Source organism: Sinocyclocheilus anshuiensis, unplaced genomic scaffold, assembly GCF_001515605.1.
Source record: "Sinocyclocheilus anshuiensis isolate Anshui unplaced genomic scaffold, SAMN03320099.WGS_v1.1 scaffold5986, whole genome shotgun sequence".
Lineage (NCBI taxonomy): Eukaryota > Metazoa > Chordata > Actinopteri > Cypriniformes > Cyprinidae > Sinocyclocheilus > Sinocyclocheilus anshuiensis.
In genome coordinates this window covers 1-12,186 of record NW_015556192.1, presented here as the reverse complement: position 1 = coordinate 12,186, position 12,186 = coordinate 1, and the positions used below count along the sequence as shown (strand labels likewise).

General features: G+C 39.0%; 1 protein-coding gene across 1 annotated transcript in view; it reads left to right on the top strand.

Moving 5' to 3' along the window:
* LOC107676290 (tetratricopeptide repeat protein 8-like) overlaps positions 1-11,323 on the top strand; it is a 15,336-nt gene extending 4,013 nt beyond the window's left edge. Inside the window, exons 3-4 of the mRNA XM_016470825.1 lie at positions 10,947-11,030; positions 11,118-11,323. Of these exons, the coding sequence (XP_016326311.1) occupies positions 10,947-11,030; positions 11,118-11,234 (201 nt within the window). The 3' untranslated portion in view covers positions 11,235-11,323. The remainder of the gene's footprint in view (positions 1-10,946; positions 11,031-11,117) is intronic.
* The last annotated feature ends 863 nt before the right edge of the window (positions 11,324-12,186 follow it).

Genomic DNA, 12,186 nt, shown 5'->3' with positions numbered 1-12,186 from the left:
CGAGGAAGCCAACTCCTCAGAGAGAATTAAACACTCGAAAGAAAGCACCATGCTCACAAGAACCCTCAATGGTGAGGGGAGTGATGCTTCCAAAGTGTGTCGACAGAGACAAACTAGATGAGCGGAGCCCAAGGTCCTTGGTACCATGGCTGTATTTTTGATCTAATACAGCCATGAGTCTTTTGAGTACCCAAGGTATGGGTATGGAGCCATGAGTACCTTGGGCTCCGCTCATCTAGTGTGTCTCTGTCGACACACTTTGGAAGCATCACTCCCCTCACCATTGAGTTGGTCTAAACCAACTCAGAGAAAGGGAACAAGGTTAATAATGCGTAACCCTTACCATACAGGATTCCAGAAAAGTGGGCAAAGCATAATGTGCACAGTTACCACTTATGTGGATTTTAGAAAGTGGGCAAAGCATAACGTGCAAATTTACCAGCTATGTGGATTTTAGAAAGTGGGCAAAGCATAACGTGCACACTTACCACTTATGTGGATTTTTAGAAAGTGCGCAAAGCTTAACGTGTTCACTTACCTTAGTATGGATTTAAGAGTTTTCCAAGCATCTGCTCACAGATACCCGGAAGTACTGAGCCAAACGGGAGAGGCAAGCTCAAATACAACCCTCTAAGGAGAGGGGAGCACTGCCTGAGACCGCATTACACAAGAAGGTTCTCGCAAATGCCACCTATACTTCCCGCTCAATGCCTCAGCAAGAGGGGATACCCTGGTGATCAGGAGGCCCCTCAGGGCGACCTAGATACAGTAAATTAGACAGGGCAGCCTGAAAGCATGAGCCCAGCCCGGAAGTCCAGGAAATGTTTGCAGTGCCGTGCTGGGGGCCTGATGATCAAGAAGGCTCCCGCACCTGACCTGGTGCTGCGTATGCCCTGCCATTCAAGCGAGATGTAATCTGAAGGGGCTTGGATGGCAAGGAGGGAGTTTTGAGAGAAGATGTCTAACCCATAGAGAGATAGCCGGCTAGCGTCTCTTCTACCGGGGGCATCCGCTCATTGCCATTTTCGCGCATCGCCTCGATGTTGGCATAACTCGTATGCTGGAACCGATGGATGCGTGAGGAAAACGACCTCTTCCATTCCTTCTCGATCTCAGTATGGAGATCAGGAAGGAAAGGAAGGCTCACCTGAGCTGGAGGGTTATGGCCAGAAAGATAACGTTCATCGAGACGACCTCGCGACGTCACTTCCTTAGTCCGCTTCCATGGTAAGTCAAGCCTCGCCGTGGCACGATCCATAACTTCCAAGAGCTCATCATACGCACACTGTAAAACTTTACTGTAAATTTAAAGGTAATTTCTAACAGTATTGTACTGTATTTTCATAAAACAGTATCAAACTGTATATTTAACAGAATGGCTGTAAATGTACAGCATTTTTCTGTTTTCAGCACGCAAAATTCGTAATACAGTATCCGGCTGTAAAGGCATTGCATTGTGGGATTGATTTCCTTCGCGCTCAATTTCTTTAAAATGTGAGCAGAGCCACATTTAATTTGTTAGTGGGATATTCACATGAACACAATAGGCACAACGTTACACATGAAGACATGCCAGTCGTTTGTGAATTTTAAAGTTTTAAACTTTGAGCAGTGAGTTCACTTTTTAATCTATAGCTGCCTGTGACGCTTAATTATAACTAACGTACAACTTTGTGAGACTATACCGACACGGCAATAAAATGAGAGGATGATGCAGCAAGAAGACGGGGAGAATAAATTGTGTCTGACGAAGAGAAATGAAGTTTGTAGCAGATGGATAATTGTTTGACTGAGCATTGACACGGTAAGACATTGTTTTATTCGATTGCATTTCTGAACTGTTTGCACGAGTGGGCTGATTTTGGGAATGATGGCGTTGTCATTCCACACCGACAAACGCTACCAAACAGACAGCACACGACACGCTCATAAAGTTTTTTTTGGATCGGTGTGTTAATCCTGTCATTTTCGAAGATTGAACATGAGAAATCGAAATTATAATGCCCGAAATGTGATGTGCTCTATGTTGCTGTCTGTCTGCGCGTTGTGAATTTGCTTAGCCTGTAACGTTACACGTATGTTAAAATCCGAGTGAACAGTTCAGTCTGTTCTCAACTATTCACCAATTAACTTTGATATTTCTTTTAAAACGTAAACAAGTATCATGCCATTCGCACGACCTGCATTTGATTTTCGATTCATTTTTATTTCAGGCTGAGTAATATGATGAAGCTCGACTAAGTGCTAACGTAAGTTCATCATAAATAGCCTTACAGTTATAAGTCACTAGTTCACAGAAATTATGTGGTGCCAGTTCTGTGATAGTGCATTTGAATCGGTTTTATCATACTGCAGGCACATGAAAATACATAGTCAGGAGAAAGGCCCTCGCCTTTATCCAGGTCTTTCAGCAGGTCAGCCTGGTATGCCTGGAGCACCGCCATGGTGTGCAATGAAGCGACAGCCTGACCTGGTGCTGCGTATGCCCTGCCATTCAAGCGAGATGTAATCTGAAGGGGCTTGGATGGCAAGGAGGGAGTTTTGAGAGAAGATGTCTAACCCATAGAGAGATAGCCGGCTAGCGTCTCTTCTACCGGGGGCATCCGCTCATTGCCATTTTCGCGCATCGCCTCGATGTTGGCATAACTCGTATGCTGGAACCGATGGATGCGTGAGGAAAACGACCTCTTCCATTCCTTCTCGATCTCAGTATGGAGATCAGGAAGGAAAGGAAGGCTCACCTGAGCTGGAGGGTTATGGCCAGAAAGATAACGTTCATCGAGACGACCTCGCGCCTTAGTCCGCTTAGTCCGCTTCCATGGTAAGTCAAGCCTCGCCGTGGCACGATCCATAACTTCCAAGAGCGCACACTGTATATTGTACTGTATTTTCATAAAACAGTATCATACTGTATATTTAACAGAATGGCTGTAAATGTACAGCATTTTTCTGTTTTCAGCACGCAAAATTCGTAATACAGTATCCGGCTGTAAAGGCATTGCATTGTGGGATTGATTTTCTTCGCACTCAATTTCTTTAAAATGTGAGCAGAGCCACATTTAATTTGTTAGTGGGATATTCACATGAACACAATAGGCACAACGTTACACATGAAGACATGCCAGTCGTTTGTGAATTTTAAAGTTTTAAACTTTGAGCAGTGAGTTCACCTTTTAATCTATAGCTGCCTGTGATGCTATAATTATAATTACAACTTTGTGAGACTATACCGACACGGCAAAAAATGAGAGGATGATGCAGCAAGAAGACGGGGAGAATAAATTGTGTCTGTGACGAAGAGAAATGAAGTTCGTAGCAGATGGATAATTGTTTGACTGAGCATTGACACGGTAAGACATTGTTTTATTCGATTGCATTTCTGAACTGTTTGAACGAGTGGGCTGATTTTGGGAATGATGGCGTTGTCATTCCACACCGACAAACGCTAACAAACACGTTCATCAAGTTTTTTTTGGATCAATGTGTTAATCCTGTCGTTTTCGACGATTGAACATGAGAAATCGAAATTATAATGCCCGAAATGTGATGTGCTCTATGTTGCTGTCTGTCTGCGCGTTGTGAATTTGCTTAGCCTGTAACGTTACACGTATGTTAAAATCCGAGTGAACAGTTCAGTCTGTTCTCAACTATTCACCAATTAACTTTGATATTTCTTTTAAAACGTAAACAAGTATCATGCCATTCGCACGACCTGCATTTGATTTTCGATTCATTTTTATTTCAGGCTGAGTAATATGATGAAGCTCGACTAAGTGCTAACGTAAGTTCATCATAAATAGCCTTACAGTTATAAGTCACTAGTTCACAGAAATTATGTGGTGCCAGTTCTGTGATAGTGCATTTGAATCGGTTTTATCATACTGCAGGCACATGAAAATACATAGTCATGTTCCTAATGCTAATTTTAAATGTGTAATGCCCATGCACTACACACTGATAAGAGGAGAAAGTCTTTCTATAAAGACAATTTTAAGTATGTGGAACCTGTCCCCATCTGCCTTGGTAAAAATGAATCTGGCAAGGAAAGCTTTGCTCAATACATTCCCATTAAGCAAAGCTTAGAAGCTCTGTTCTGCTGTAAATCAGTTATAGAACAACATAAGAATTCACGATCTGAAATCAGAGCAAATGATGTCCTCTGCGATGTATGGGATGGCAGTAATGTTGATGAAAATGTGCTGTTAAAAGATGATACAGATTCATTAGATTTAATCTTGTATCAAGACGCTTTTGAAGTGGCAAACCCACTTGGATCTGTCAAGAAAAGGCACAAAATACTTGCTGTTTACATGACACTTGGAAACCTGTTGCCTCACTGCAGGTCAGGAATTGACCACATGCAGCTAGTTCTGCTGTGTAAGGAACAAGATTTTAAGGTTTTTGGCCAGGGTTTGGTTTTTGCCACTCTGCTACAAGATCTTAAAGACCTTGAGGAAAATGGTGTTCTGTTAGCTGATGGAAAGCTTCACAAAGGTACACTGTGCGCAATAGCTGGAGATAATCTTGGATCCCATTACATTGGTGGCTTCGTTGAAAATGTCAGTAGAAGTAACAACTTTTGCAGATTTTGTGAAATAGACCGCCAAACATTTCTTTCATCACCCCTAACAAAGGCATTAACAAGAACTGTTATGTCATATGAGCAGAATCTTAGGGATTTGGATTCAGGTGGAGCTGAAATTGCTGTTGGTGTCAAATGCAATTCTCCGTTTAATGAGCTGAAATATTTTCATGTATGCCAGCCAGGATTACCTCCCTGTCTAGGACACGACCTTTTTGAAGGTGTTGTGTCATTTGACCTTGCTTTGTGTGTAGATCACCTTGTAAATCGTGAGAAACAGTTCACATACACTGAACTAAATCATCGCATTAACCAGTTCAAGTATCTGCGGAATGATGCACGTGATAAACTGGCTGACGTAACTCTTGGTACTGGGAAATTAAGTGGACATGCAGTGCAAAATTGGTGTTTGCTCAGGCTTTTACCTCTTTTGGTAGGGGGAAAAATTGCCAATCCAACTGAAAATGAGGTGTGGCAGTTAATTCTTCAACTCAGACAAATAGCAGAGCTCATCTGTGCTCCTTCAATTACGGTCAGTCAGATTGCTTATTTAGCAGTTCTAATCGAAGAGTATATTGAGACTAGAAAGGTGTCTTTTCCAAGTCATCCGCTTAAACCGAAACACCACTACATGTGCCATTACCCTGAACTCATTGATCGTTTTGGTCCACTTATTCGTTTATGGACGCTGCGTTTTGAGAGCAAGCACTCATACTTTAAACAGTGTGCGAGAAAATTGCACAATTTCAAAAACCTGAGTGCTACATTGGCAGAAAGACATCAGCTTCTGCAGGCTTACCTAAATTCAGGAAGCATTTTCCCTGAAAATGTTGTGGCAGAGAAAGGGACAGAATTTCATGTAAGTGACTACAATGATGACATTCAAGGATCTGTTGCAGGCTTTCACTTTGAGCCAGGGAATACATTGGCATCAAATGAAGTGACCGTAAAGGGAAGACTTTACAAAAAGAACCTGAATGTCATTTTGCAGAACAATGATAAGGGAATTGTATTTGGGAAAATTCAGTTAATTCTTGTTCATGACAATTCCAGTGTGTATTTTGTCACACAGAAATGTCAGTCGTTTTGTCTCGTAGACCAGGGAGTTCATTGCTTGACATCTCAAGATAAGGGCTACTTGTGCATAAACCAAGAGAGCTTACTGGATTACTATCCTCTTCCTGAATACTCTCTGTGTGGCTTGTCAGTAATAGTTCTCCACCATTCTTTCCCAATTCTAGAATAATGTCTGGATTGAAAGAAGTATTGAAAGATGCAGTACTGTCGGTGTTGCCCAGCCTATCTCCAGATGTTACCAGTCAACTGGTTGAGAAGCTCATGAATCAGGGAGTTGAGGGTTTGGATGATTTGATTCATGTAAAGGAAGATGACATTTTGGAGTTCATACGACCTATCCAATCAGAAAACTTCTTGGTGCCTGGCAAAATCATGTGGCATGACCCAGATCGGGCGTAATGACGTCCTCACGCCGGATCTGGGTCAGCGCCGCCACATGCTCGCGTCATGGTACTGTCGTGAACACACGTTCACAAGTGACACTGTAGAGACGAAAATGTGGAATAAATTTATTATTTTTGTTTCCTTTGCGCAAAAAAGTATTTTTGTTGCTTTGTAACTATACAGTTGAACCACTGATGTCACACGGACTACTTTGTCGATCATCTTGGAACTTTTCTGGACCTTGAACGTGGTAGTTACCTTGCTGTCTATGGGAGGGTCAGAGATTCCTCATATTTCATCAAAAATATCTTAAATTGTGTTCCGAAGATGAACGAAGGTCTTACGGGTTTCGAACAACACGAGGGTGAGTAATTAATGCCAGAATTTTCAGTTTTGGGTGAACTAACCCTTTAACTAACTTTAGCATTACCTCAATTTTACCAATGAAGCTGTTCCTTTAAATAGGAAAGAGCTCATTGCTACAAATGGAAATATACATTACGGTATTTCTTTGTTAAAGATGAACCCTAAGTGTTTGTTTGGCTAAAAGAAAATTAAGTAATGAACGATGTGAGAGGACTTTCCTGCACAAACTTTATACTGTAGCTCTTTAAACAGTTACATTGAACTATTTATAAACAACTAAATAACATCACAGAAAAAGACACAGTAGGTTTTTCAAATGTTTTATTAATGTCTTTTTTTTTTCATTTTCAGGTCAATCTCTAAGCAACCAGCGGTGGATGTTGAGCGTGGAAGAAACCCGTAAGACCTTCGTTCATCTTTGGAACACAATTTAAGATATTTTTGATGAAATATGAGGGCTGTGAGGCAGTGTGTGGCATGACCCAGATCTGGCGTAATGACGTCCTCACGCCGGATCTGGGTCAGCGCCGCCACATGCTCGCGTCATGGTACTGTCGTGAACACACGTTCACAAGTGACACTGTAGAGACGAAAATGTGGAATAAATTTATTATTTTTGTTTCCTTTGCGCAAAAAAGTATTTTTGTTGCTTTGTAACTATACAGTTGAACCACTGATGTCACACGGACTACTTTGTCGATCATCTTGGAACTTTTCTGGACCTTGAACGTGGTAGTTACCTTGCTGTCTATGGGAGGGTCAGAGATTCCTCATATTTCATCAAAAATATCTTAAATTGTGTTCCGAAGATGAACGAAGGTCTTACGGGTTTCGAACAACACGAGGGTGAGTAAATAATGCCAGAATTTTCATTTTTGGGTGAACTAACCCTTTAACTAACTTTAGCATTACCTCCATTTTACCAATGAAGCTGTTCCTTTAAATAGGAAAGAGCTCATTGCTACAAATGGAAATATACATTACGGTATTTCTTTGTTAAAGATGAACCCTAAGTGTTTGTTTGGCTAAAAGAAAATTAAGTAATGAACGATGTGAGAGGACTTTCCTGCACAAACTTTATACTGTAGCTCTTTAAACAGTTACATTGAACTATTTATAAACAACTAAATAACATCACAGAAAAAGACACAGTAGGTTTTTCAAATGTTTTATTAATGTCTTTTTTTTTTCATTTTCAGGTCAATCTCTAAGCAACCAGCGGTGGATGTTGAGCGTGGAAGGGCAGGTTGTGTGTGAAGGAGAGCAGCCCAACATTGTATCTGGTCTTGCAGCACTGTTTGCCTCATTCTACAATTTTAACCTCCAGTATCAGGAAGAGGCAGCATGCACCCTTGAGTTTGTTCAGAGGTTAGACACTTACGCATTTGCCACTCATATACACCAAAACCATTTTCAGAGGTTTACACCCACCTGACTTTATATGAATCGTGTTGCTTTCATGGGCATCACTGAATGTTTCTATCTATTGTAATAGTTGTGTATGAGTCTCTTGATTGTCCTCAATGTAAACAGATACAAAATACAGTTACTGCTGGACATGAGTCAAATATCCAGAAATGTTGAAAAAGCAAAGATTCAGGAGGACCTGGATGATTTGTCTGAAGATCAGTGGACAGTTTAATGACTCAGGACAAACAAGAAACCCTTAAACAACTATGACAAAACATAAAAACTGTCATTGATTGTTCAGGTAACATCATACAGTATTAAGAATCGGGGGTGTAAACTTTTGACCTGCGCTATTTTTAGAAATTCTGTTATTATTATTTGGTGTGAACTTTATTAACATTTCTTCCGTGAAATAACTTGCTCAGGGCAGGACTAAATAAAAAATAAACCTTAATTTTCAAAATTCCTCTTATTTTTCCCAAATTTTCAGCTTTTTCCAGATTCTGCAAGGGGGGGGGGGGGTAAACTTTTGAGCTGCACTGTATGTTAAAATTAATGTAGTCACTAACTTTTTCTTTAGAGTATTCAGAAATAACAGTATTCATTCACAAAGGTTTAATACAGTTTATTGATCACATATCACATATTTAACATTATCATAGTCCTGTGTGCAATAAACACATTGCAGGGGTTGCAATTCACTTACATAAAGTTACTAAGGTTTGAATGAAATCCCCACAATGCCTTTTTGTAAAAAGCAGAATATGCTCTACATAAGCTGGGTGTCTCTGAGGATGACAATATCATTAAAAAACTGGGTGATGGGTGATGAGTACACAACTGGGTGATGAGTACATAAAACATTTCACATGTAATCTAACGCAAAAGATTTAGGACACATTTAGTTGTGATCTAGTTGTTGTGATCCAGTGCACAATACAGATCAGATTTCCCCACAAAATCTGATTTGGGCATGAACAGCTGGAAGTGTAGAAAGCATCTCTGTCTGATATTTTGATATACTATACTTTTATGCTGCTTTCATTTTTGAGACTGCTTTATGTGGGTTGCAACCCTAACATCCAGATTTCCATTTTGAACAGAAAGCGAGAGCGGAGCTTTTTCATTGGAAAACGCTCACAGTGCACGCAGATTGCCCCCTCGAGGACATTGCGTGCATGCTCTTCACCCAAAAAAACAATGCATAGATCGTGTGTGTCATCGGATGTCAAATAGCGATGACACGGATGCACACATCTTCTAAATGTTTTGCTAGTGCTCGCCATAATGAATGAGTCTGTGTTGGCTTAATATATTTTGCAGCTTCTACAGTTAAAGATCAAACTTAAAGCCTCTTTTTGACATGTCCTTTTTAAAGCAAAGTTTAGAAAATCAGAGATTTTAAATTAAATCTAAAAATATTTAAATGTATTTAATGCATTATTATTTATTTATAGCATTAAAAATTATTTCATTTGTAGTTAACTAGTTAAAAAAGTAAAATAGTTAACCCTACTAGGCAGTTGGTGTCTGGCCTTATGTTATTTATTTATTTATTTATTAAATGACATGAGACTTTGAGATTTCTTACACTTGCTAAACTTTATACTTCAGTGCAGTAAAGTAGTAAAATTTGTTTTAATAGTTGTCATTTTATAATACATCCAAAAGCAAAACGTGATGAGAACTAGGTAGTCTTTGTCAGCTTTCTCGCCCTTGATGAGTTTGCATGCAAAATAAATAAACAATCTACAGCAAAAGAAACAGCAATGTTTGAATGATTCACTATTATACAAACAAAGCAAATTAATATAAAACTATTTGTAAATTCACCAGTGTGAAAGAATGTTTAGCGTTTAAGATCGATATACATAAGATATATAATTTTGATACTTCTCCAAAAACTACAACCCCAAATCAGAAAAAGTCAGGACATTTTGTAAAATGCAATGCATTAAGAATCTGTGATTTGTTAATTCTCTTTAACTTTTATTTAATTGACTAGTAAAAATAAAAGATTTCCAATGTTTTCACTGACCAACTGTATAAAAAAAAAAAAAGTATTTTGTAAATGTAAACAAATTTTGATGGCTACAACACATTTCTAAAATAAGTTGGGACAGTTCTTTAAGTTTAGGTTACTCAGTGTTTTGGCATCATGTAGACAATGTTTGGTGTGAACAGTATGATGGAGGAGTAGTTACAAATTCACAGAATCCACATTCAGACCAAAATATCCGACTTCCTGTTTTTGAGCATGTTAATGATAAACATGCTCTCAAATGATTGAAAAAGAATAATAATAATCTTTAGTAAAACAACAGGGTCTTGTGCCCTCTAGGGTTTGAGCCCTAATAAAACAAACATACAAATGAAGTTACCTGTGCTTTTTTAGACAGGTTTAACAGTGTTACTCGGGTAAGGAATAGCCTAAAAAAGATGTTGTTTTATTAACATGAATGACACAGACAGCTGCAGGGTTATTAGACTGTTGTCACGTTAAGAACTAATTCATGGATCCAGTATATTGACATTATACTTGTTTCTACCTTAAGCTAAATGTTTGTTACTCAGTCATAGTTTATCATATTAATATAAATAATAAGCTCTTCTGATTCTGATTTCCAAGGTGACGATGTGTGCACTTCAGGCAGCTCTAAATACCAGTGCAACACAGCAGATTGCACTTTATTTACCTCCGTCTCACACAACTCTAGTGTATGATATATCAGATATTTATTATGTTGTGATTTAACCGCATTATACTTGTTTCTACCTTAAGCTAAATGTTTGTTACTCAGTCATAGTTTATTGTATTAATATTTTATTTGTTTGTGTAAATTTTATATTTTCTCCAACAGCCCAAGCATACCCATAGTCATATAGAATGCTGCATCAGACAAATTCATAAGGGGAGAAAATGTAAATAATAAATCCGCTGCATAGCAAGAGTTGAGGATGTTGCAGTTTAATTCATTGCATGACTTCCGCCAGTAGTGGCACTCACACAGTGCAAGCAGTGACCCTGTAATACATTCACTAGAAAGACATGCAAATGTGCCTTTAGCATCAGGATCAGGATCAGGATGGGCAACTGGACTCATGAAAGACTTTTGTTTTGGCACAGGCGAAAGCTTTTCTGCAGACTGCTGCTTCACTGTCTCCTCACATGTATGAGCCACATTTTAACTTTGCCACGCTCTCTGATAAGGTATGACTCAACACTGTGTGCTATTCTATCATTGTTTTAATGACAGTATTTTATTATTTTATTTTGAGCTTTCTTTGTGACTTGAAGGTTGGTGATCTTCAGAGTAGTTACATGGCTGCTCAGAAATCAGAGGATGCTTTTCCTGAGCATGTGGACACTCAGCAGATCCTGAAAAACCTCAGACAGCATTTTGCCACTCTATAAGGCCACTTAACTGTAATCACATCACTGATCAGGGATAGAAATGACCTGCAAGGATTGTAGCTATATATAGATATAGTCATATTCTGCCTGACATTGCCTGAATACAATACCCTAACCCTAACCCTAACCCTAACCCTGATGAGGCAATATCACGTAACACAGCTCCAGTCTGCTCCGACACACCTGCTCAGAAGATTCTAGCAGCCACTCCTGAAGACCTTGATTAACTAGTTCAGGTGTATTTACTTACGGTTGGAGCTAAACTCTGCAGGAAGTTCTAATCCTGATCCAACACACCCATCTGTAATCATCAAGTGCTCCTGAAGATCTTGGCTGGCTCAGTAGTTTGATCAGGGGCCTGTCCTTCTTACGCTGGATTTTATTGCTGGTGATTTGACATGATCCAGGATTGTTAAGTTCTTTGAAGCTCTTCCTAGAGTTGCTGTGATAGCAACAGAACTCAGCTCAAACCTGCTCTGGATCAGACTTATTTCACATAAACAGGATTCGATTGCATCTGAAAGTCTGTCCCAGCCACTGCTACTTATAATAATTTAAATATTATTTTGAAAATAATTAAAATGTTTTATAATCTATAACAATAGACACCACCTCATTTAGAGATTTATTCGTGAAGGAATAATTATCCCATAATTTTATCGCAGTCATATACACATTAAGTACAGTTTGTCATGCATGAATTTGAGCTTTTATGCGGGTGGCTTTGATGAATCACAGGAGATGCACTTCTCAAATCTCAAAATGCTGTTATGATGCACAATTAATTTAAACGGGTAGGCCTATGTCTTAATGGATCTTATGGATTAAGAAACTTTAATTAATGCTGTCATGTTTAAAAAATCCGCATTAAAATTAAATGAATTGCTAATTACAATACTCTTGATGTAAAAAAAATGCAAAGCTTTACAAATACTAGAAATTGTGAGAAATA